General features: G+C 39.8%; 4 protein-coding genes across 4 annotated transcripts in view; 1 reads left to right on the top strand and 3 right to left on the bottom strand.

Annotated features, from left to right (window-relative positions):
- The window catches only part of nedd4a (NEDD4 E3 ubiquitin protein ligase a), a 27,432-nt gene extending 12,264 nt beyond the window's left edge, over positions 1-15,168 (bottom strand). The window contains exons 1-8 of the mRNA XM_077564646.1: positions 14,865-15,168; positions 13,299-13,372; positions 12,468-12,546; positions 12,334-12,372; positions 10,945-10,998; positions 1,018-1,068; positions 553-608; positions 316-421 (exon numbers count right to left, since the gene is read on the bottom strand). Of these exons, the coding sequence (XP_077420772.1) occupies positions 316-421; positions 553-608; positions 1,018-1,068; positions 10,945-10,998; positions 12,334-12,372; positions 12,468-12,546; positions 13,299-13,372; positions 14,865-14,912 (507 nt within the window). The 5' untranslated portion in view covers positions 14,913-15,168. The remainder of the gene's footprint in view (positions 1-315; positions 422-552; positions 609-1,017; positions 1,069-10,944; positions 10,999-12,333; positions 12,373-12,467; positions 12,547-13,298; positions 13,373-14,864) is intronic.
- LOC144050949 (uncharacterized) lies at positions 6,261-8,220 on the bottom strand. Its single transcript, XM_077564647.1, has one exon. It carries the CDS (start codon positions 7,675-7,677, stop codon positions 6,385-6,387), a length of 1,293 nt encoding a protein of 430 aa, XP_077420773.1. The 5' UTR covers positions 7,678-8,220; the 3' UTR covers positions 6,261-6,384.
- The window catches only part of tex9 (testis expressed 9), a 22,992-nt gene continuing 14,473 nt past the window's right edge, over positions 14,610-23,128 (top strand). Inside the window, exon 1 of the mRNA XM_077564650.1 lies at positions 14,610-14,950. The gene's annotated coding sequence lies outside the window, so the exon portion shown is untranslated. The remainder of the gene's footprint in view (positions 14,951-23,128) is intronic.
- The window catches only part of LOC144050947 (DNA-binding protein RFX7-like), a 16,692-nt gene continuing 10,824 nt past the window's right edge, over positions 17,261-23,128 (bottom strand). The window contains exon 9 of the mRNA XM_077564644.1: positions 17,261-23,120. Within this exon, the coding sequence (XP_077420770.1) occupies positions 20,142-23,120 (2,979 nt within the window). The 3' untranslated portion in view covers positions 17,261-20,141. The remainder of the gene's footprint in view (positions 23,121-23,128) is intronic.

The raw sequence follows: 23,128 nt of genomic DNA, 5'->3' as shown, positions 1-23,128 counted from the left end.
TTATATATATAAACTTGACTTAAAGTTAACGTGTGTGTTGTTAATAGGTTTTAGTGAGTTTTAATCAGTTTAAATTTGTTCAAAGTGCTCGGGAGGAGCAAAACTATACGAAAAAATGTTTTTCAATTGTCTATTTACTGGTAGATTTTGACTTATCGTTGGTGGGCCTGGAGCAAAACGCCCCGTTCACTGCGCAGGCTTATTCTATTCTATTTTATCAAATTTGTGTGAATAACATTAAAAATAGTTCATTGAGGGTGTACAACATTTTAATGCTGCAATGAGACACAGTAATTGCTTCAAAACCAGACTTACATCTGTGTTGTCAGTCTGTTGATCTGTTGGTTCCTCGCCTGCAGCAGGGTTTGTTGGCATGTAGGTCATTTTGAGTCGCAGATGGCCCCTAACTCTGGACTTGTGACTACACAAAAACATTTAAAACAAATGTTATTTTCTGTTACCGGTATATATTTAAAAAAATAAAATAAAAGTGACATAATGCATATTATCGGTAAAGACAACGAAAGATTAAAAGCATTAATGGACACCAACCTTCTGGGGTGAAGCATAAAATCCTTGAATGTGCATGGTCTTGTAGAATTATTTGTCTGAAAACAAAAAAATAATCAGTAAAACAACACACATAAAACATAATACATTTTAATCAAACCAAGGCAAGGCCCTGCACCGCCACAGAATATATTTACTTTTTTTATATATATATATTTTTTTACCAGTGAACATCACATGTACATGTAAGGGTTCATTTGTGAACATTTTGTTTACTATTAAACAAACGCAGTAATGTGACATAAACATATTGGACTGTGTTTCCATAACTGGTGACATTGATGCAGAACAGACCCAACGCTAAGGGTGTTCATATTTACATGGTGGTAAGACATCGACGAAGCAGAGGTCTGTGCTTGTGCTGTAACCCAAATCCCACGCAGTGGCTATGAACAATATGGCGCAATGAACAAAGGGCTTGCTGCCGCTCTTGGCCAAATAACTTACTGGTATCTGACTGAGAGGAATATCCACCTGTCCTAGAAAGTCATCACGTGTCTGACAAGAGAGAGAGAGAGAGAGAGAGGCAAAAACATGCACGTCAAGACTTGACAGTATTAGTATACAAATGTACAATGTTATGCAAAGCAGATAGAAAAAGTCTACACACCCCTGTTCAAATGCCAGGGTTTGTGATATAAAACCAAGACCAAGATAAATCTTTTGAAAACTTTCCCCACCATAATGTGAAAGGTTAATGACTGTGATATGAAGGGGGAGCAGGGGTCAGCAACCTTAAATAGTCAAATAGTCATTTGGACCATCCCACACAAGGAAAGAAAAAAATGATAAAAAAATCACCGGAAGTCACAAACGCTTTTGATAGCAAAAGTGACAATAATACTGCATATACTGTGTTGTTTTCGTTTTCTTTTTTACCTATATGTATTCAAAAGAAATCAATGGGCTGCTACAAAAAAAGTATTTTTTTTATTTGTGTTTATAACAAAAGCATTCTGAAATCTGAAAAAAAGACACTTGATTGAGGCTTACTTTCAAATAAAACAGGGAATATCTATTTGAGTCCTCCTCATATTCATGAAATGAAAGCCACACTTAAATGATCCACCTGCGGCAAACCAAAAATGTGTTCCGTCATTATGATATCACGTGCACTAAGTGGCGCTAAGGTATGTTGACGCATGAGGGGAAAAAAGGGAGAGCGATGATGAAAAACAGTTGACTCGGTAAGGCGGCCAAAAGAATAACACTGAGCTCTCCTAACAACAACAAAAAGGAACATACGGTTCGCAGACAAAGTTTACTAAACGGCAACGGGGGAGTGGTGCTGACGGAGAATGAATGATGTAAATAAACACTTGTGCAACCAGACGAGCTCAGATGTTTACTTTTACTTCCTCTCTCGAAACTGTATTTTTTTTTCTTTCATTGAAATGAGTAATACAGTTTATAGGTCACAACCATGGTCTCATGATTGATATATTGATTATTTTACAAAAAAAATGGTATTTAAAAAAGGTATTAAAGTTTTTTTTTTTTTTACACAAATCTTTCCTTAAAAGAAGGGTTATCATATTTCATTACATAGATCAGATTGTGCTGGAATCTGGCACAAACCAAATAATTACAGAATGTTTTACGCTATCATACATTTGGAAAACTGGTGTGCTTTTAGCTAACACAACGCATTAGAGTTGGTTAATTTGACACCAAATTTAAACCCCTGCTTAACATGTCAAAAGAGTCCCACGACAGAGTGCTTATGTGAACAAATATAGATCAGGGAATCCTTCGTCCTACCAAGAGCACAGCAAAGGAAGTCCCAAGTGAAAACACTGTAGTCAATTGCACTTTCTCCAAATGTTTTCTACTCAATACATAAATAAGCTTTCTTTCTCCCTGAGACTTAAAGAGTTCAATTGCACAAATATTTTCATTGCCATCAGACTTGTTTTGGAAAATAACCAAATACAGGAATAAAATAAACAGACAGTCAAGACGGTAACGTTCTTATGTGACGATCACGCCCAACAAGACACAACACTTTTTTTTTTTAACAAGGCAATGGCATTATATGTCCTCCATCTGCTTATATAATCTATCCATGCATCTTTAGCTGAATACTGTCATGTTTAAAACTTGAAGTACACTTTTGGTAAAAGTCAGATTCAAAAGATTAGAAGCCAAACTGTACAAATGATCCTTTCAGTAAAATGACAGTGCCGTGTTTCATAAACAGCTATAGGCCAAATGTGATGGCAATCACAGCTGGTTTAAAAAATACTATCGAACATTTCCCTGTCTGTGTCACATACAAAAATGCATATAAACAGTGTCAATAATAAAAGTTTACTGTCAAAACATGTCAGAAAATTTATCAGAGACTGCTCAATTTTGAGATTTGTGGCAAACCTCTTCTTAACACAGTGAAGCATCTGTGAAGCAAAGTAAGTGATATTCATCTCCACTTGGCAACTTTAAACTTCTTGACAGGTGGAGCGCAGAGCTTGTGAAAGTGAAACGTCAACTTCTGACAAGCAAGCCAGCTAATGTTATTGGATCGGCAGTACTACAAAGTGTCAAAAATGAAGCCGGACTGATCAGGTGATTAAAAACAACAAATTCTCTGTCAATTTGTTAAATTGTTCATGAGCGGCCAAAATAACAGGAGAAAAATTTGATACATACTAATGGGCTAATGGATAACTAGGAAAAAAACAAGCTACCTTCCTGTTGCCGTTTTACATGTTTACATTTTAATACAGCAAGGCAGGGCTTGGAAAATGACTGGGCTCTGCTCCTCTTGGGCTGAATTCTCCAAACATACAATGCTAACACTGCTGAAGGAATCTGACTGGGGGAATTCCAACTTGAACTCGGACAACCAAGTCCCCCACCAAAAGGGTGGCAGGTGCACTGCACCACTTAGCCTGTCAAGCGGCTCTATAATGGCATTTAGGTCAAGTAAAGCCGACACTCATGTTATTAGTGATCACTGGACATTTATGCATCGAAGCACTCTATGATGCCAGAGTGCGCAATGAGATTCTGAGTCAGTTTTATACAGTTTTATATATATGTATATTTATTTTAGGCTTGCTTGTGTAATTTGCATTCAGTTGTTCATTAACTCGGACATCATCCGTGCGCTGATAACAGTTGACCCAAGTGTCGAAGACATTTATACTCATCTTTAACACCCTGTTAAACTGATTGTGAAATAAACACATGATGTAGCATTTTCCATATGAGCCTAGGTCTAAACATTCCAGTCCTAATGTGAATTAAATTGTATTTTGAGTCATGATTTATTCATTCATAAATTGAGGATAAACTTACATAATTAAACCGAAATAAAAGTACATCTAAATATATAAATAAAAAATACGGAATCCTAGTCCACCTTGGTAAATGTTGCACCCCACATTAAACATTTTTCATAAACAGATTGATGCCTCGAGATACGAGGACCCTACTTAAGAGTTTTTCGAGATACGGGCCTTAGCTTGGCTGATTTTTTCAATTTTTGCTTTCATTTGCTAACAGCAGCTTAGCAGATAATTAGAAATTAGTTATATTTTGGGGAAAAAAGGCGTCAAGCTGTATATTGCCTCTGCCTGTTCAAGTTATTGAAGCGTGGTCCAGGAACAAATTAATCTTGGATCACAAGTATAAGTTGTAGCCTACAATTAAAAATTATACTAACTACCGTAGGGGACATTTATTTACTCAGCCACAAAGAGGATCAGCTGTCTATTAGGGATAAGATGCTCTAACCCAACCCCTTCAAATGAATAATGATGCTTGATTAAAAACAAATGATTGATTGAGAAAATACAGAGAACCCCAAAACATACACAACACTGTGTGGCAAGCTCAGAGGCGGCTACAGAATTTGCAGTCTCAATATAAGCTCATATTTCAAACTAAGTAGAGAACTTGTTTACAATATCTGAGTGGCAGCCAGTAAAACGACACAATCTAATACTGTTTACATACCTCAGTACGTAATGTGATTCCTGTTTACAAGTTGCAGCTAGATTTGACAATTACATTTTTAACTCATTTGCTCCCAAAAATGTATAAATATGTTCTATTTTAAATATTATTATACTCCCAAAGACGTATTTATGCAAATTTTATGTTTGTTTTCGAGTCTTTGATGCAGCCTCTGAACTGAAAAGAATGCTTGAAGCAATGGTGGTTATTACAAAAACGGCCAGCGGGTGGCAGCAGAGTATAAGAAATCATCCAGGGCCATGTTGCAAAAAGCTCTTTTCCCCATTGTTTTAAACAGATTTGTGAATAATAATAAAACTTAGCTATATTCCAATGCGAATTGATGCAAAACGGAAACAAATAAAATATCCTCTTTTTTCCCCTAATGAAAATAGAGACAAATTTTTATTTTGGTAGGTTCCATGTTTTTATAGCAATATAACACAATATTCTGTGGGCCTCGCAAAAATCTGTCAAAATCTAGTAAAACAGCCAGGAGCGAAGGCAGTTGCTTCAGTGAAAATGGCTGGGGGTGATTAAACAATAATATAAATCCAGAAAAAGTGTCGTTAGGGAAGAGGCGATTTGTTTCAAGTGGATTACGCACCTGGTGTCATCATGGCGACCAGACATCGATTATAGTGGAGGTCATTATTTGATTAACAGCTAATGTTGTTCATTACCTAATGGGTTGAAACTCATTTTTCATCTTATGTACGGAAAAGTGATACCGGACAGAACTAAACGCATCAAATTTCAAACGAAAAATAATTACTCATGATCATGACACATAAAAACCTGGATTTCCAGCAAGATCTTTGAAATACAGTAGATGCACTCATTAAATACTGCAGACTCTTACTTGACAAGCTGCTAAATGCAAGGGGTGGGGGGAGGGACATCTGACACTTCACAAACACAGTATGGCAGGGGCACTCACAGAGGAGGGCGCACACCATGTTTTACTGAGAAAGGCTACTCACGCTTCCACCCTGCCGTCGTTGACACCCACCAATACCAGCCCTCCCCATTTCCAGACATGGCTGGCGTAACTGTGCGCTGCTCTCGTATCATGCTGTTAAATTTGAATCCACGGGACTGAGCCGTGCTACAGAGCACCAGACTATCTGGAGTCACACGGAATATTTCAGAAGCACTTTATTTATATCAGCAAGGGGCAGTGCTTTTCTCACCACTAATATTAGCTTGGGTAAATACTTAGGGAGATTACTCATAGTGCAAAGAGAATAATGGTATATTGTACGTAATATAAAACCGAGGTTGCATAATTGAAAATCTTAAAGATCACAAAATGGAGGCCATTTGAGATTCAACAATTCAAGTAATTTCTTTTTTCTTTAAAAACTTTTTGCGAACAGACTTACTGTAATGTAAGCAAATATCTCTCAAGTGTTTGCATAGGGCTAATTTCATTATATGGCTTAACTACAGCAATCTTCTCTGTTAGTGTCCTTATCTACTGTATATTGAGCTTACCGTTAGTATAAAGGCTTTTAGGGATAAAACCAGTGGAGTGACGTGGAGTGGAAATACCCAAATGAATTCAGAACATTAATGAGTCTACCAAGAAAATGAACATCACTACAGGCAAAAATTCAGTTTGAGAACAGCGCAGTAATTTGCTGACACAGACAATGACTTGCACGACTCAACGGCCGTCACACTCCTTAAAAAAAAAAAATATTCAAAGCTGTGAGAATCTTCTTCAACCGGTTTAACAACATTATATGCAAACGGGAGCTTCCTTTGTTAGTCTAGAAAAATGGTACATAAAAGCTGCTTGCCTTTGAAGTCAGAAATATTTTTTTTAATTTTCAGCTCAGGGAGCATCAGTCAACGTCTAACAAAGACACTCACCTCAGTGCTTTCACTCAAGTTCTTTGAGGTACTGTCCCCTTTGCAGCTTGTGTCTGCATCATTAGGTAAGCCTGGCCACTTAGCTGGACAGCATGGAGACAGATGAATATGCACATGTGGAGAGCATGTACTACCAAGTTTTGCGTTTGAAACATGACATGAAATCCCAGTGTTTGCATAGGGCACCTCCAGGGAAAAGCTCCGTTGTATGGCGCGATGGTTTTTCTCAAACCTTTCCTGCCCTTTTGCTAAGGTACAAAGTTTTTCCTCTGACGGTTTCACTGAGGAGAACAAACAAGCCGAGGTACTACGGTACAGTTTTTTCTTAGGGTCACGTTGAGTCTCTGGTTTTGCAACCGGGTAGGGAGCATTAGGACATTCCGTATTGACTTCACACAATGATGCTGCTCCTTTCCCTGCCGTACCCGGTCTCTGATGGGCAAAGTGTAACAGAACGCTCCTTGAGCAATGAGATTTGTCATGAGATGATGACTCTTCCATCACATCATTCCTGTCCACCACTTTGCATTTAGGTTTATCCTGGAAAGGAATATTAAAGTGTACCATATGTTTGGTGTCCCGGCACTCAGATGACGGGTTTCCCTTGAGACAACGTTGGCCACTTGTAGATGTGGCAGACTCTTTCCAAGTCACTTCCCCTTCATCTCGTGAGGAATCAGTGGCAGATGTCTGGAGAGGTGCTCTTGTCCCAACTGGGTTTACCGGAGAAGCAGGTGGCGTACTGCCGGGGCTCTTTGGGAAAATAACCAAGGAGGAACAACGTCTCAGGGGGACCTTGGTTTTACAGCAAAGAACTCTCTTCTCTTGGATAGTCCTGTGTTTTTCTGGAGTGTCTGGCTCAAAGATACTGTTGCTACTCCAGTATCCAGCATCGCTGGCCATACTGCTGCTACACGAACCCCCATCAGAGCCTGCAACCGCTCCCGCTTCAGTACTCCCAGGATCTCCATCCCCAATAGTGCCGTTCAGGTCGCCGCAGGGCTGTAGTGCGATCTGTACAACGCTTTTTTGACTCCATTCTTTTGTGTACACCCTCGGTATCAATACTGAAGAATATCGCTGTAAATTTCCATAGTCGGGTGACAGCGAAGTCACCTTGAAGTGTAGAGAACTGTGCGCCAGACTCTCTGTGAGGCTATCAGCTGACAAAATGGCTCCATTCTCCTCACCATGGCTGCTGAGGCTCTCTGACAGAGGGTCGGTGTGGCTTCTCCTTGACGCAAAGTCCAAACGGAGCCGGTGTGCCATTCGTTTAACTCTCTAGCCCCTGCAGCACTGAAGAGTGCTGCATGATAAAAGTTGGTGGTCGGGGGAAAAAAAGCAAAGCAAAGCAACTGCCCCGTGCTTTGCGATCACAATCATTAGTGGGTGTACATAGCGAAAATAGCTCCGGTGACATCCTACATTCCACTCCAGGCTGATCTCAACTTTTAGTCAGAGGAGGTCAGTGGTTCTGTTAGGAGACATGACCCAAACACACAACCTTTGAAACAGAAGCAATTCCGAGGGTAAGCCTGATATAAAGACCAAAATTATTCTAAAACTTAAAAGATACTTTGCCACTAATCTGATTAATAACCTTAACCTTTCGACAGCTTGTTCAGTGTCTCAAAGCTCCTGTCTTGTCCAGTTGCCTCACTCAAGTTGAACAGACGAAACCCAAATCAACACGGTATCCTCAAACCAAAGCACTGGTAAACTGTTATATCTGCCTCTGGCATCTCCCTCAAGACTCTACTTCCTGCTGCGGCTAGGCTAGGCTTCTAATCTTTCTGCCGCTCGGTGCCCCTGCAAATATTTTTACCCGCTGCTATTGAATTTCAGGAAATCAAGGGGAATGATTGTAAATAACTCTCTTGAAATTAGGAGTGGTTCACAAAAATCGCATAAACAATAGCATGAATCAAAATGAACAGTTTATATCATTAAATGATTCTTTACTTGTAGGACTTTGCGAGCAGCAGAAATAAAGTTGTAAATCTGTAACATTATCTGCCCCCCAACAGAAAATAGAAGATAAGAGCATGGGCGACCTGATTTGACTGTGGCATGAGTCATGACTGCTGTTATATGACACCTCATGTTACAGTCTGTACTGGTCTGATTTCCTTTCACTGCTGTTGCTGTTTATTAATGGTAGGCTATTGTGAACCAGGTTGTGCTATTTAAATGATCATGATCTAAACCTTGTGACTGGCTATTAATTGATGGTGCATGGAATAAATTACGGATGACACATATGTATTTATGTCCAGTCATATGTGATAGGACAATGAACCGCTCCGCCTCCGAGGCAATACAATGTACAAAATAATCTTAACTAACACCATTATAGTGGTTACATGGCCCCATTTTAAAACAGGAAAAGGCAAAAGGATCACTATAATATTTTTAATATTACCGTATTTGATTATAAAACCATCAATAGAGACCTTGGGCAGCATGAATACAAATCTTAAGTTTCAATGTCACTAGCTTTCAAGATACGCGGTCATGAAACATACAGGACCTAATTGTAGTACTAGTAGGCAAAAGCTGAAGCTGTGGCTATAAAAAAAGAAAAGAAAAGAAAAAAAGACTGTCCTCCCCATTCTATTTCTGTTAGTGACATTTCACAGACTTTTACAACTTTTGACAATGAAAAGCAAAATTTAAAGCAAAATGCAGACTTTATTAAAGTTACAGAAACATAGTGCTTATTGTAAACTTGGGAATTGATAGAAAAGTTTTTACTTGCTATAATTTCGGATCGTAGCTCTCAGTTTCTTTGGGCAGGACTACACCAGCGCTATCTCAATTTGAATTGAGCCAGGGAAAAAAAATATTCTAGTCAAGATCCTCGTTTGTTCCTGGCTTACAAACTTGTACACATGCTGTTGCACTATACACCATATTTCGGAAGTTGTTTTTGTCAATTTTTGCAAACAAAATTCTAGAGATAGGCATCATCATCAATTAATTGATCATATGAACCGTAATCTAGGGATGCAGGATAATTTTGGTGGCCGATAATTATTGGCAATTATCGACACATTTGAGGTCATACAGATAAACCAGATAATAAAGAAATCCACCAATAACAATAGACTTACGGTGTTGGTCCATCTGTTGTGTTTGTGGTTAAGTTAAAGTACCACTGATTGTCACACCCACAATTCAAGTTGGGCCCAACTCCTCAACCCCTCCCCTCTCCTATGGTAGCGTTGCATATTTGTGACATCATAATGCGCGCAACTTGTGTTCACAGAAGATGCATCATGGTGATATGGCAGTCGCCAGTGTAGACTTCCTTTACTGTGTCTCCCCAAAATGTAACCCTCGCAGTTTTTTGTTGCATTTTTAAAACATGGCTGTTTTGTTTTGGCAAACTCAAAATGAGTTACTGGTTGTCTTTGAAGCAGAGATATCAATAAAATTCAGCTTCATGGTGCTTTACACAATGTTTCAATGTATTTGTACATTTTAGACTTATAGTAGGACTTGAAAGTATATTTGTATTCAAGTTAATTTTGCAAACAATTATCGACTTATCGGTTATCGACACTTCTGAGAATTCCAGTTACTTCCACGCAGACCTCCACTATTGGCATCAGATCAGGAGTGAGAGATTCTCACATCCGCCTTGACAACCAGGGTTGGGGAATCCAGATCCAGAGAGAACAAACCCTGAAACAGTTTGACTTTAGCCACAGGTGCTTCTACTCAACAGGTGCTTCTATGAGCTCGTTTACCTGCCAGTTAGAAGCACTTGTGGCTAAAGCCGACCTGTGTTTTTACTTTCTGGACCTGGATTCCCCAACCCTGTTGACAACAATATATTAAAATATACATTTTTGGCGAATACATTTAATCGCCAACCCCTTCATATGATCTTTTATAGGCTGCAAAACACAAGAATCCTTTGAATGTGTTTTATGATGAACAATTCACATGCAATAACTCACCTGTCAAGGAAAATCACTATGAACAGCTCATGTGACATATGAATCATTTTCATTTATTTGAACACCTTCAGGCAATGTGTGTTGGGATGTTTTTTTTCTGTTTTTTGTTTTAAACAGACAGCTTCACCCATATTTACAGCTGGAGAAAATAAGGTGTTGAAGTTGTCAAACACTATACTGTACGTCATGGCAAAATAAGGGCTGCCTAATCTTTAAGGGGAAGTAAAACCAAACTTAACCTTGCGCAGCTTCAGTCTTGGCCTCATCAAACTTAGAAACCACAATCAGAGAGTCGGACAATCAACGTACAAAATCTTCCTTTGCAACACTAAACTATACTTAACAGCAGAAGTATGTCAAGTGTAAAGTAGGCAGGTTAACAAAAAATACATCTGTTTAAATGTTCTCAGCGTATAAATATTCTCAGTAAATTTATCACAATGACTCACGCACAAACATGTGCTCACCGACAGGCAAGAACAGAGCAGCAATGAAGGGACCACATTGAGTAACATTTCCAGTCAGCCAAGAACACAACTCATTTTAGGTTGCAAATATGCATATCACTTACCAGGCGGTTCTCATCAAACACCTCAAACAGGAGGCGGTGCTTCCTAGGATGGACCTAAAATATGAAGAAGAGCATAACCACTTAATGATTAGCTGTGTGCAACAATGCTACATATTTAGCAAATATTTCAGGTTCAAGGTAAGGTCATGTGAGCAGGGTGGAGTAGTGGTTAGCATTAGCACATCAGCAAGTGTTGCGCTTGCATGCCTTCCGGCTACAACCCATCTTTAAACATGAATTTTAGGTTTACTGAACACTCTAAATTGTCCATAGATACAGCATGTCCAGTTCCTGTTTCAAGTGGGATCAAATTAAACTCAAATACCAACACCATTACTCTTTAAAAGAAACCCCGACAATAATGACAAGTTTGGTCTATATTATTTATTTGGTTGTTACTAACATAACTATAAGATAAATTTTTCAAAAATAATTTCCAATTTAATAAATTTTGGAGAAACTTTATTTGGACGTACGCCACCATTGTTATTTACGTCGCAACGCATTCAGTGCGTAGTGAATGTAGAATGGAGGCTGGCTTTCTGCCGAGCAATGACAAATGCCTATAAAGAAACCAAGGTAAACCTCGTGGCGTTCCTAACGAAACAACATGCGATCGGGAGAGTCACCCTCCCCCACGCCGTGCTCTCTATCCACCAGACGCATGCATTGAAGAGTTTTGATCGTCCCTTTAGGAACGCAAGGGAGACTTGCCTTGCTTTCTTTATAGGCGTTTGACATTGCTCGGCAGAGAGCGAGCCACCATTCTACATCACTACGCACTGAAAGCGTTGCGACGTAAATAACAATGGCGGCGTACGTCCAAATAAAGTTTCTACAAAATGTATTAAACTGGAAATTATTTTTGAAAAATTAATCTCATAGTTGTGTTAATAACAACCAAATAAATAATATAGCGCAAACTTGTCATTACAGTCGGGTTCCTTTTAAAAATTTGCTGACGATGCTTACTTTTCTGTAAATGCGGATTTCCATTTTTTAGGCACTTCAGCTTCTTCTATTCAGTGTGAAATGATCAGAAACTTTGGACATTCTGTCTTTTACGTAGTCTTTCGTCCTGGCGCTAACTTAAACCTCTGCAGCATTAACAAAAGGTGCGGAAAATAACCGCAAAATCCTATGTTAGAACGCAAAATCCGCAATATAAATTAAATTAGATATTTAAGATATAAAAATCTGATGCAGTGAAGACGCAAAAAAATGAAGCGTGAGAGGTGATGGTATTATTTTTACTGTATACTGTACGGCTGCGAGAGTGAGTAAGCGAGCTTATGTTTGGGGGTACACGCAGCAGGTTGACAACTTAAAGAAAGTGATTTTAGGAAATCAATGGATCGACAGTATGTTCATGTGTTGCAATACACTTACATTAAAACAGAATTCCTCGTTCCATTTTGGATCCAGTGACTTCAGGTGATGGGAGATGAGTAAAAAACAAACACATGAGTACATACATAACACATAATACCATTAGAACTTCAAGTATGTGTGTTCTCTGTCACCTTTTTAATGGTTTTAGTCTGGTGAGTTGCTATTTCCCCGCTGCAAGGATCATAGAGAGTCAGTTTTGTGTATGGATCACTGCAAAAGAAACAACATGTTTTTAAATGCGGTCATCAAGTCAACATTGATCCGCAGAGGACAGTTGTGTATAGTAAGTGCTCTACTGTTTATTGCATAAGTTGTTCTCCATGGTGGGATGTGACCAAAGCAACATTAACCTAATGGTTAATGGTTCGGAACTTCGGATACTTTTTACTTCACATAAAATGGACTGTAATAATTATTTCATAATGATTTGGGTCAAAGTGACTCACATTAAAACTAATATTAGAAAACTGTTTTAGTGGCAAAAATGTGGTTGGTAAATAATATAATTGTTACACATTAACCTTCACTGTCTCCCAGAGGAACCAAGAGCGTTTCAAAGGTCAGAGAGCTTCAAAAAAAAGGGAAATAACACCTTCCCTAGATTTCAATAAATAAATAAATGTGTCTTTTAACATGCTTTGTTGCACATTTGAACAATACTTTTTTGTGACGCATAGCAAAAGCACTTCTGTGTCTTAATGAGATTATAGAAACAAAAACAGTCATCAAAGTTTTAGACAGAAATGAATGTACTGTATATTTTACAGAGATATAACGTATGGCAGTATATTGAATATTAGGGAATTGTGCACTCATACAACTTTTTTTTTTAAGATAGAGTACGAGTAAAATGTTGTTGGTGAGCTTTGCCTGGTGGGTGTCTAAGGAAAGCCTGGTGGGCCTTTAAGATCACAATATGATAGTAATTATCGTGCTGGTTGGTCCTCACATATTTGACTTACCTTGCCCCAAGGATATCTTTTTTAGCGAGGCCTTTCCCAGCAATAACTTCTACTTTAAGGACTCTGCATTCACCCTAAAACAAACACACACACAAAAAGAATGAAACTATACATGCAATATTTCAACTGTGTGAATTAAAACAAATAAAAATAATTTGAACCTGGGCGCTATTATTCCACTGATGTTTTAAGTTTTTGCCATGGCATCGTTTCAATATCGGTACGTTATGCACGTCACGTTATCGAAGTCGAAATTCTTGCATTGGATGAACACTGCAAGAATCTACAACAGATTTTTTTAAATAAAATAGATTGTGCTGAATGGATAAAAAACTTTTGTTAACCAACATTTCAAAATACAGTAATACATTTTACAGCTCAGCTGTAATTGCAATACTGCAAAACTGTGGAAGCATTATATTTTTGCTCAAGATTCTCATACAATCAGAAAAATCTGATATCTGATAGACCATGTCTAGTCATAAATCAAGGATTGAAAATTCATTTGACATCTGGTTTAAGATCGATGTCCTAGTACACTCTTCATCATCACTAAGTCAATTAAGCTCACTTGTAGAAGGACTGTCTTACTAGTAATGTGTTTTTTTTGTTCCCACACTACTGCCTTGCCTGTATGACATTTCAGCACACAAATAGGAAAACTTTGGCATACTAGTAGAACTACAAATACTGTACTAGATAGGCAAAGTAGTGGGAATGTTGGTACTGCAGGTAAAGTTCAAGAGGCTACTAGTGCGTAACACATGATGCCTACCGGTCGGTACTAGTTGGGTCAAATAGCTTATCTTGTGCAGCACAGTAGCTTCCTAGTGAGGTTTAAATGCATAGTAGGAGGCCAAAAGTGTCATTTAACTTAAAATTTACTAGTGCACCATAGTCATGATTCTATGATACTAGTTTGCTGAATTGTGTTACCAGACAGTAGTGGTGGAAGGTAATGAACACTACTACTGTATTCCAACTACTACCCTACTTGTAAGTGCATGCCACGGTATATATATACGATACGATACGATATACTTTTATTTTCCCTGTGGGGAACTTTTTCCTCCTCTATCTATATATATATCTATATATATATATATATATATATATATATATATAGATATATATATATATATATAAATCACTATCCAGTACTGTATAGTGATTCGAATACAACATGTGACTTCGATCAGGTCGTACGCTTCAGTGAAAAAAGTCTTCTGACGTCACGTGCCGATGACGTGGCCGATAACAACAAGATTTCGCAACGACTGACAAGAAAGCTATGACGATGGGTTGTCCCAAAACAGGAAATAACAACTCTAGCCCCCGAAATACGCCAAAAACTTTTTTTAAAAACTGTTGCGTCAACTTTTTAAGCTGACTTGACAACAAGTAATCACTTGGAAGTGAAAAGTAAAGTTTGGGTGTTAGCGCTAAGTGGCTAATTTCCAAGAAGTTAGCAGTTCCTTGTTAGCAAGCTAGCTAAGAGCAGGAGCGGTCACGTGAACCAAGTCGACGCTCACCGCCGCCAAAATCTGTTGATAGACTTTCATTTACCTCCTCGTCACTCCAAAGTCCTCGGACATCTGGCGTAAGCGTGGCCATAATATCCCAAACTTTCGCCTCCCGGAGGAAGACAACAGGTAAACGGAAACTGTTGAGACTCCCGCGGTTTGTTGTTGCGACTGTAGAGATGATTTCCTCCGTATGTTTACTCGAAAGAGTGCGACATGGCGGTCACGCCCACTATCCCATCCCTCCTGGCCTCCTCCTTTCTCGGGTTTCCTCTACCTCCTTCTCTCCTCTTCCGTTCGCCTTTGACTTGAGGAAAAACACCTCACCCTCCTCAACATCTACAAGTTCAACATGAAAGCCATTTTGCGCGAGTTGGATACGCTCTATAATATCACTGTATGCACATACTTTTAACGATTAACTTAATTATATTGGAGGAATAATGACGCCACGAAGTCATTAACTCATTCACTGCCAGCCGTTTTAGAGCATTTTGGTTGATCTTTCGAGACACACAGAATATTGTTTTATATACGCTCAAAACATATCGACAAGCACAGACTTTCACCAGAAAAAAAAAAGGTTTTAACTTTTTCTGTTCTTTACTAATCAGCAGTAGAATATTAGCTGGTTTTGGCCAAAACACCTGTTTCTGACCAACCACTTTCTTGTAAAAGAAATAACGCCTAGCAGAAAAACGACTGACGCAGTATTTTTATTTTATTGTTTTTACATTTTGTGATACCTCCAACTATATTACAACATACACAACAGGTCCCGTGATGGCGTGATCTAAACCATTTAGAGCAGTTGTACACAAGAAACACTGGTCTCATTTTTGACACAGAAATTAAACCATAACCTTGTATCGTTAAATAATTAAATTTGTTGATAAGGTCAACCTGTCATTGAAAACAAAGTAAATCTTGTACTTTATTATATGCATGTTATATTATGCATTCTATATTTTTAAAGTAAGTCGGACGATTAAACAGTAATCAGTATTTTCTTCTGGCAAAAATTGGCATCAACATCGGCCTTGAAAAATCCATATCAGTGGGGCCCTATTTACAAATATATACAGCCAGCCACTTGGATTGTTTTGATTGTCCATATTTTGTAATGTAAATTACTGAATGCTACCTCGTTACCCCCATAACAGTGATTGTTATGGAGATATATTTTTAAATGTACCGGTATATATATTTTTACCTTCTACTAAAAAAAATACTACAAATTCAAGGAAAGTCAGCCCATCATATGATATAAATTTTTTGAGATACCTTCTATATCACTTGTATGTCATTCTTTAATATTACAGCATACATGAGATATTCCATCGTTTATAAAGTTAACTGTATTAATTATGTACATAAGCATTTTCTATCCTTTTTTTTTTATTTTTTAATTTAGATAAATTTTCAGTGTCAAATTGTGTCTGGTGAGTAATTGCAACTATACAAACTGCCATCCATTCACAATTTCTGCCTTTGCAAAACAACATTTTAGAATTTTGGCACTATGTGAGAACATAGGTAGGTTAATTAGAGTTCATGGAAATCGTGACTAAGAGTAAAACATCTTGGCTCCCACTTGACACCTTTTGTTCCTTGCAGTCTTGACTAACTTAAATGGAACACATCCATTATTCACGTCGCTAGTAGTTACACTTGAGGTTTGTCTAAATAGTGTCTGAGTCCCAATAGTGGAAAATGCCTGTGATGATTATTGACAGTATGTTAATCAAATTATTGTGTAATGAAAAGCCAACAAAGTAGTAATTTAATTAGAAATAATGGATTTATTTATTTTTGTCAAAGATGTTGGAGCGTACCTGTGGCTGTGGCAAATGTTGAAGTCATTGTTCTTATGTTCTTCCACACCAAACTCATCTAAGCATGCCTTTATGGTATCTTGCTTTATGCACTGGGGACAGAAAGGATATTCCCCAGTCACCAAAAACAAAGTTGTAAATACACATTTGTATTAAATGTATTGGTAAAGCTCTTTTCCTAAAAAGTATATTTATTCTGCAAGCTACTGTAGTGTTATGCACATAAAGCTTAACTATTATATATATATATATATATATGTGGTACAGATGATGGATGGAAATACTTAAATTATTTAATTACAAATGTATTGCAATAAAGTTAAATAAAAATTAATTATTACAATATAAATGTGCAGTTCTTGAAAGTTATATGCAACGTAACAGTACATAGAAAAATGCACTGCCCTTGAAAAAAAAGTTTAAACAGGCTGTATGCAAGCTTCATTCTAATAATTTTGGTTGTATTTCATATTTTAGATGTTACAAATTAATTAGTATTTAATTCAGTGATTCTTTGGCATACCACTAGAGGGAGCCCATCTACCACAAGTTGTGGTACTCATACCGCATATTTGTAATGTGCAGACATTTACTCAAGGCGACATTCTGGTGTACTGAAAATGTTTTATTCAAATATTTAAATTAAAAAAAACTTCAAAAACAAAGCACTTCCCCTTTAAAAAGCAAATAAAATACAGTATATTCCTGATCATCTGACACAGCAACATAACTACAGTGGAGGGCAGTTCTACAGCTGAGCCACTTACAAGAGGAGTAAAACCTTAAGAACATAAATATCAGTGCAAACCAAATTGAGTATTCTTAGACAATAGACACACAATAAAGAAACAAGAAAACACAGTTGATTTAACATATAAATAATAATGCTCCAAATGGGGTTCAAAACTACAATGAAACACAAGTTTAAAGAACTGTAATTCTCTACTTGAAAAAAACAAAAAAATGGCCTTCCGTTCATGCATAGCTGCACAATATCATCAAAGTTATCCTGACATAAGCACAATTAAAAACTATTCAAACAGATCAGTGTTAATATTATGCACTTCCTGGAGCCTTTGAAACAACAAAACAGTGCAAGATTACATGGTTTTGACAACAACAGAGTCGCCCCTAACTGTACAATAAAAAAAAAAAAGACCAATACACAAACTCCACGGGGAAGTCATAAATAAATAAACAAACATTGCTCACTTTAACAGCTTGTTTTTACAGTGTTAAAATGTTTCCCCAATCATTTGTTAAAGCCCTTGAAAAACTCGACAATGTCCAATGTCCACCATCCAATAAAGCAGTGATGACACAAGATGTCAGTGCAGCTTTAAAATGGATCTTTGGTGCGGACATAAGGCCTTCGAGCGGTTTTAGTTCAGGACTCGCAGAGAATAAGCACAGTGCATTTTTTTTTGTAGAAGAAGCACACAATTTTCAGATTGTCTGTGCAGTGTGACGATCATAACGACTGCCCCAATCATATTCATCCGTCTATCATCTGATTGCATATTTATTTTATTTTAGTTTGCAAATGATAAGTTACACATGATTTGTTGAAACAATGGTTCAGGCAACTTTTAGTTTGCTATGATTCCATTTCTAAGTGCATTATGGCTTCAACTCAACACTGATTCAAATCTAATAACTACCATCTCTTTGGTGTTCATGGATAATGAACTGGCATTCAACCTTATGTGACATGTTTTAAATTTACATATTGGACAATAAACCATTGACTCCATCTGTGATACACCGTTACGTGTCAGATTGTAAAAAAATCAGGGGTGGAGAACTGATGGAACTTTTACATGGACCGTATATGAACATTTCATCCAGCCTTGCCATATAATTTAAAACAAAGGTAGAACCTCAAAGGAATTGAATTGGAAAAAAAACATTTAACTCACAAATTATCATAAGACAATAATAAAAATGTAATTATGTATTTTTTCATATGGCTTCTGAGAAATGAAATGGTCCCTGCCAGAAACAGTTCTCCACCCCTGTATTAAAAGCATACACCATGCAAAACCTTCTACACACATATAGTAATAATTATTATACTTAATATTTACTGAATATTCTGTACAAAGTGCTCCAATTTCCTAATGCCTAGTTGGCATCACTTTAAGTTGCATAACTTTGTTTAAAAACTCACACTTGAGTTGGATCGGGAATCAACATTGCACACATCGCGGCATGTCATTATTATAAAATTTAGTGGTACGCATATTTTTCTCGAGAATTTACTAGAATATATTCAAATTATATTCCAAAAACAAATTATGATTTTTTTTCAATAATGGACAGAAAATACAAAAAACAGATGGAAAAATATTTCAAAGGTAAGATCATTTTATCCCTAGCTTTTGTTCATGTGTCACAAATGCTGTTACAGCAATAACATGACATGAAACGTCCAATAAAAAGAAATGACCAGCATTTTGATCGAAGGGCTGCAGCATTATTTCAGCTCAGGTCGGCACTTAAACTGGACAAACTGGATTGTGTCCAGTGTTCATTTAAAAGTTGGAAGACATCAAACTGACAACAGTACGGTCACTACATATTCAGCATGGTTTTAAACAGCAAGTCAACCAAAACATTTTCTTTGCAATATGTTGTATGGGCCCCACTAGTCGAAACATGTCATTCTGATTAATTTTGCGTTTGTGGAATATGAGGTAGCCCCTTCAGACCCGCATTTTTTCTGCTGGGCAAAAATTTCTTTTTCTTTTTTTGTGTGCTGATTTTGACTATTTCCCCACATACGAACAACATGGATTTTTTTTTTTTTACCTCATGTTTTAGTTATTATAGTGGACGCCAGGATAATATGGCTGTAACGTGTTGTAAACTTACCAAGCTTATATGCAACATTTTAACATGAACATCATGCAAATCAACTTGCGATTGGTTAGTAAAGATCCAATCATGAACCAGAAGTGTTGACGTCATACAAATTATGCCTTTTATTGGACCATCTATGGGTCTGAAGGGTTAAGCATCAAAATCCAGCCGTTTTTATACACCATGGGGGCAGCCATTTTGTCACTTGATGCCGACTGAAAATGTCACCACAGTTGCTTAGGTAACAACCAATCACAGCTGGACAGTTTTCTGAAGCTGAGCCGTGATTGGTTGTTGCCTGAGCCCTAAGCAACTTGTTAAGACATTTTTAGTCGACAGCAAGTGACAAAATGGCCGCCCCTTGAAAAGTCATCTTTATTTATATAGCGCTTTCAAACAGCCTTAGCTGTCACAAAGCGCTTTACAAAAAAAAAAAAAAAAAACATAACATACAAACATAAAACAATGGATAAAAACAGGTGGATTTTGCTGTTTAAATGATATTCTACAAACACAATATTAATCAGAATACCGTGTTTAGACTAGTGGGGCTGCATTGAACATATTGTAAAAAAAAAAAAAAGGGGGGGGGGGGGTTGCCTCCCCTTTCAAAGTCTCCACATTCATCCCATCAGCCCGACAGTTGTGTGATCTTTGCTCTCAAGCCACTCAAGTCCACCAGAATGGCTCGTGTCGCTGGTGATTTGCTGAAACAGCGGCTGATTGGCCAACTCCTCCGGACCAGCGCTTTGATATTGCCCTTGCTGACGACTGGGATCAAAGAGAAGGTTGGCATCCAGCGTATTAAGGTCATTGATGCTACCGGACAGGTCGGAAGTCATTCTGAGTTCACAGGGAAACTCTGCCCCGCCTGTCGCTAGCTCCGACACCTGCTGCACCAGATCATTGCCGGCAGTAAGGCTGCTGTCTGCTTGGACGTCTCGAAAGCTGCCGCCGAAACCCAAATGGTGTCGTGAGGTCAAAGGCTGCTGATGCTGCCCTCGGCTATCGCTTGAAGAGAAAAACATTTGTTCATGATTGAGGTAATTTGGCTTTAGTGGGATGTGTGTGCTGGTGGAGTCCGAAGCCGGAGTGATCGGGCCGACATTCTCCGACTCGAGGATCTGAGTGAGATTCATACGCGCCGTGTAGCTCGAAGGCAAATTATTCATGCCTAACCCTCGCGCGGCGTCATGGTCCCCATCCATCTTGCCCAGAAGGACATCGGTGATATTTTTGCCGCTGCACTGCTGACCCGGCATCGGTAGAACCTCCGTCTGCATCATGATGTTGAGGGGCACCGAGCGACTCCTTTGAGCCACGCTGCTCACACCGAGATTTCCCTGGTTGTTGTTGGCCAAGATGTTTAACACCTCAGGTGTTAGCGGAGAGTTAAACGGGGAGACGCACTGCTGGTGGATATTGTGAAGGCCGCCGGTTCCTGTGCTTGCCGCAAAGTTCCTCTGGTGTACGGCGGGGCTAACGCTGCGACATCGAAAAGATCCAGCGGCGGGGAGGTTGCCGGCTTTGCTATCCAGAGGCGCCGGCACGGCGAACCCCTCCTGCTTGGCCATGCCGGCTACCTGCTGCTGCTGCACAGGAGAAATGGGAGTCAAGCGGCCAAAGCGGCCGTCATGGTGCCTGGCGTGAGGGACGGCGAAGGCGTGAGGCTTTTGAAAGTGGTCATCTATGAGGCCCTGATAGCCGGGCAAGATCCCCACGGTGCTGTTTGATTCGTTTAAGCTCCCGCTGTTGTTGTTGTAGCTATTACTCATCCAGTCCAGCCTGGTCTTATCCGGGTGGGTGGCGGTCGGCCTCTGCATGGGCTTGACGGGGCTGCTGGAGACCGCGTTGTTGTCGTCGTGGAAACTGGTGATGCTGGAGTTGATGGGAGTGAAGGCAAAGGGATTCCTGCACTCCACGGGGCTGGGGGGTACGGTGCTGCTGCAGTTGGAGAGCGGCGTCCCCACCGGCGTCCCCACCGGGGTGTGGCGACTGCTCCCGAGGGCGCTGTCCACCGGCGTTATGGGGGTCATACGCGAGCAGGGGCTCTCTCTGGTCAAACCTTGAGCACCCGTGATCTCTGACGTGGGCGTCTGGACGAGGTTGCCGACGCCGCTGCTGTTTGCGGCGTGGTAAAAAGTGTTCATCGTCTGATTGGAGGGTATCATGTTGCGTGTCATCACAGCCTGCTGCGCTTGCAGCGAGACGTTGTTGACAAACTCGTGTTTATTGTTCAGTTTCATCTGCTCTTCCATCTGGACCAGCTCCTCCACGATGCTGTCTTGAGTTACATCGTCATCAAATGAGAAGTATTCGATTTCGGTCTGCATAGGGAGTTGGCTTGACGTGGATGCTTGATCCAAAAAGTCCAGCGGTCCAGAAACCGGATTAGCGTTAGCGTAGGTCTGCGGCTGAACATGTTGGAGACCCGCTGACGAATTGGAAGCATTTGGTACGGAATGCACGTCGGGCATCATGTGCTCCTCTGGTTGCTGCATCATTGGGTGACCGACGGTGCTTTCCATAACATTGCAAGTGTTTTTCCTCTGCATCGAGCTCTGTGTTTTGGCAACAGAGAAGAAGCCGCTGGCTCTGAAAGAGGCATTGCCAAGTGTATGGACTTGACCGGGCAGGAGCGAGTTCATTTTTATCTCCATCTCGCAGGCGACCGGCGCACTCTCAGGTCTCCGACTGCCGTAGCCAAGATTAGCAGCGCCCTCTTCTGGATGTGGGGATAAAAAAGCCCTTTTGACAGGAGAGGGGGCGGGGCTGAGGCCCGAGCGCTTCCGGAAGGTCTTACTCGCACAAAAACCTTCTCCAATTGAAGATCCTCTGTTGATGTTGCATGTTGAGATAGAGCGCATATTCTGACAGGAGGGAGCTGAATTCAGAGAGATTGTATTCATTGTGGTGTTATTCATGTTGGAGACATTTGCATCATATTTCAAGATGGATGCCTCCTCCATGGCGTGGAAGCCTCTGGTTTGAGGTATGGGCACGCTAGCAGCCCTCTGCGCCATCATTACACTGCTCACATTTTGGTTTTCCCTATTCTTATGTATACCTGCAACCTCCATTTCCACATCAATATCATGGGCGTCACCCTGCTCCGGCCTCCTCATCGGGGCCAGAATGGGCAGCGCAGAGGTGCTCCTCGTGTTCTGACGGGATCTCAGCATGTCCTCTGACACGGTACAGCTGCTGATGCCCGCAGACGCCGGCCTCAAAGTGGCGTTTGTTAGGGACGTAGTGGCAATGCCGCTGTGGGGTGCGAGCGATATGGCTGTCATCTTGACCAGGCTGACCGGACTGACATGACACGTGGTCATCACAGTCTTGATGGGGTTGTTGGCAATGATCATGGTGGAGGGCGAGCACAGAGCGATAGCAGTGGTGGTCGCCGGCTTGGGGAGGATTTGAGGATAGCGTTGCCGAGCCGTGCGTTCCACAACTGGACTCGGGAGAATATTTTGGGAGGTTTTGGGGGGTTGTTTCAGCGGCTGAACTGGCTGGGCCACCACTTGGAAGTTTATAGGCAGCAATTTGCTCTCCCCGGTTCCCACTGGGCTGGCAGACATCAGCTGGCCGCTTTGTTGTGTCTGCGGAC

This window comes from Vanacampus margaritifer, chromosome 4 (genome assembly GCF_051991255.1).
Source record: "Vanacampus margaritifer isolate UIUO_Vmar chromosome 4, RoL_Vmar_1.0, whole genome shotgun sequence".
NCBI lineage: Eukaryota > Metazoa > Chordata > Actinopteri > Syngnathiformes > Syngnathidae > Vanacampus > Vanacampus margaritifer.
The sequence above is the reverse complement of the archived record's forward strand: the minus strand, read 5'-3'. Positions and strand labels throughout refer to the sequence as shown.

Excerpts from the sequence above, each read along its gene's own strand:
- LOC144050949 (XM_077564647.1), bottom strand. The coding sequence starts at position 7,677 with ATGGCACACCGGCTCCGTTTGGACTTTGCGTCAAGGAGAAGCCACACC.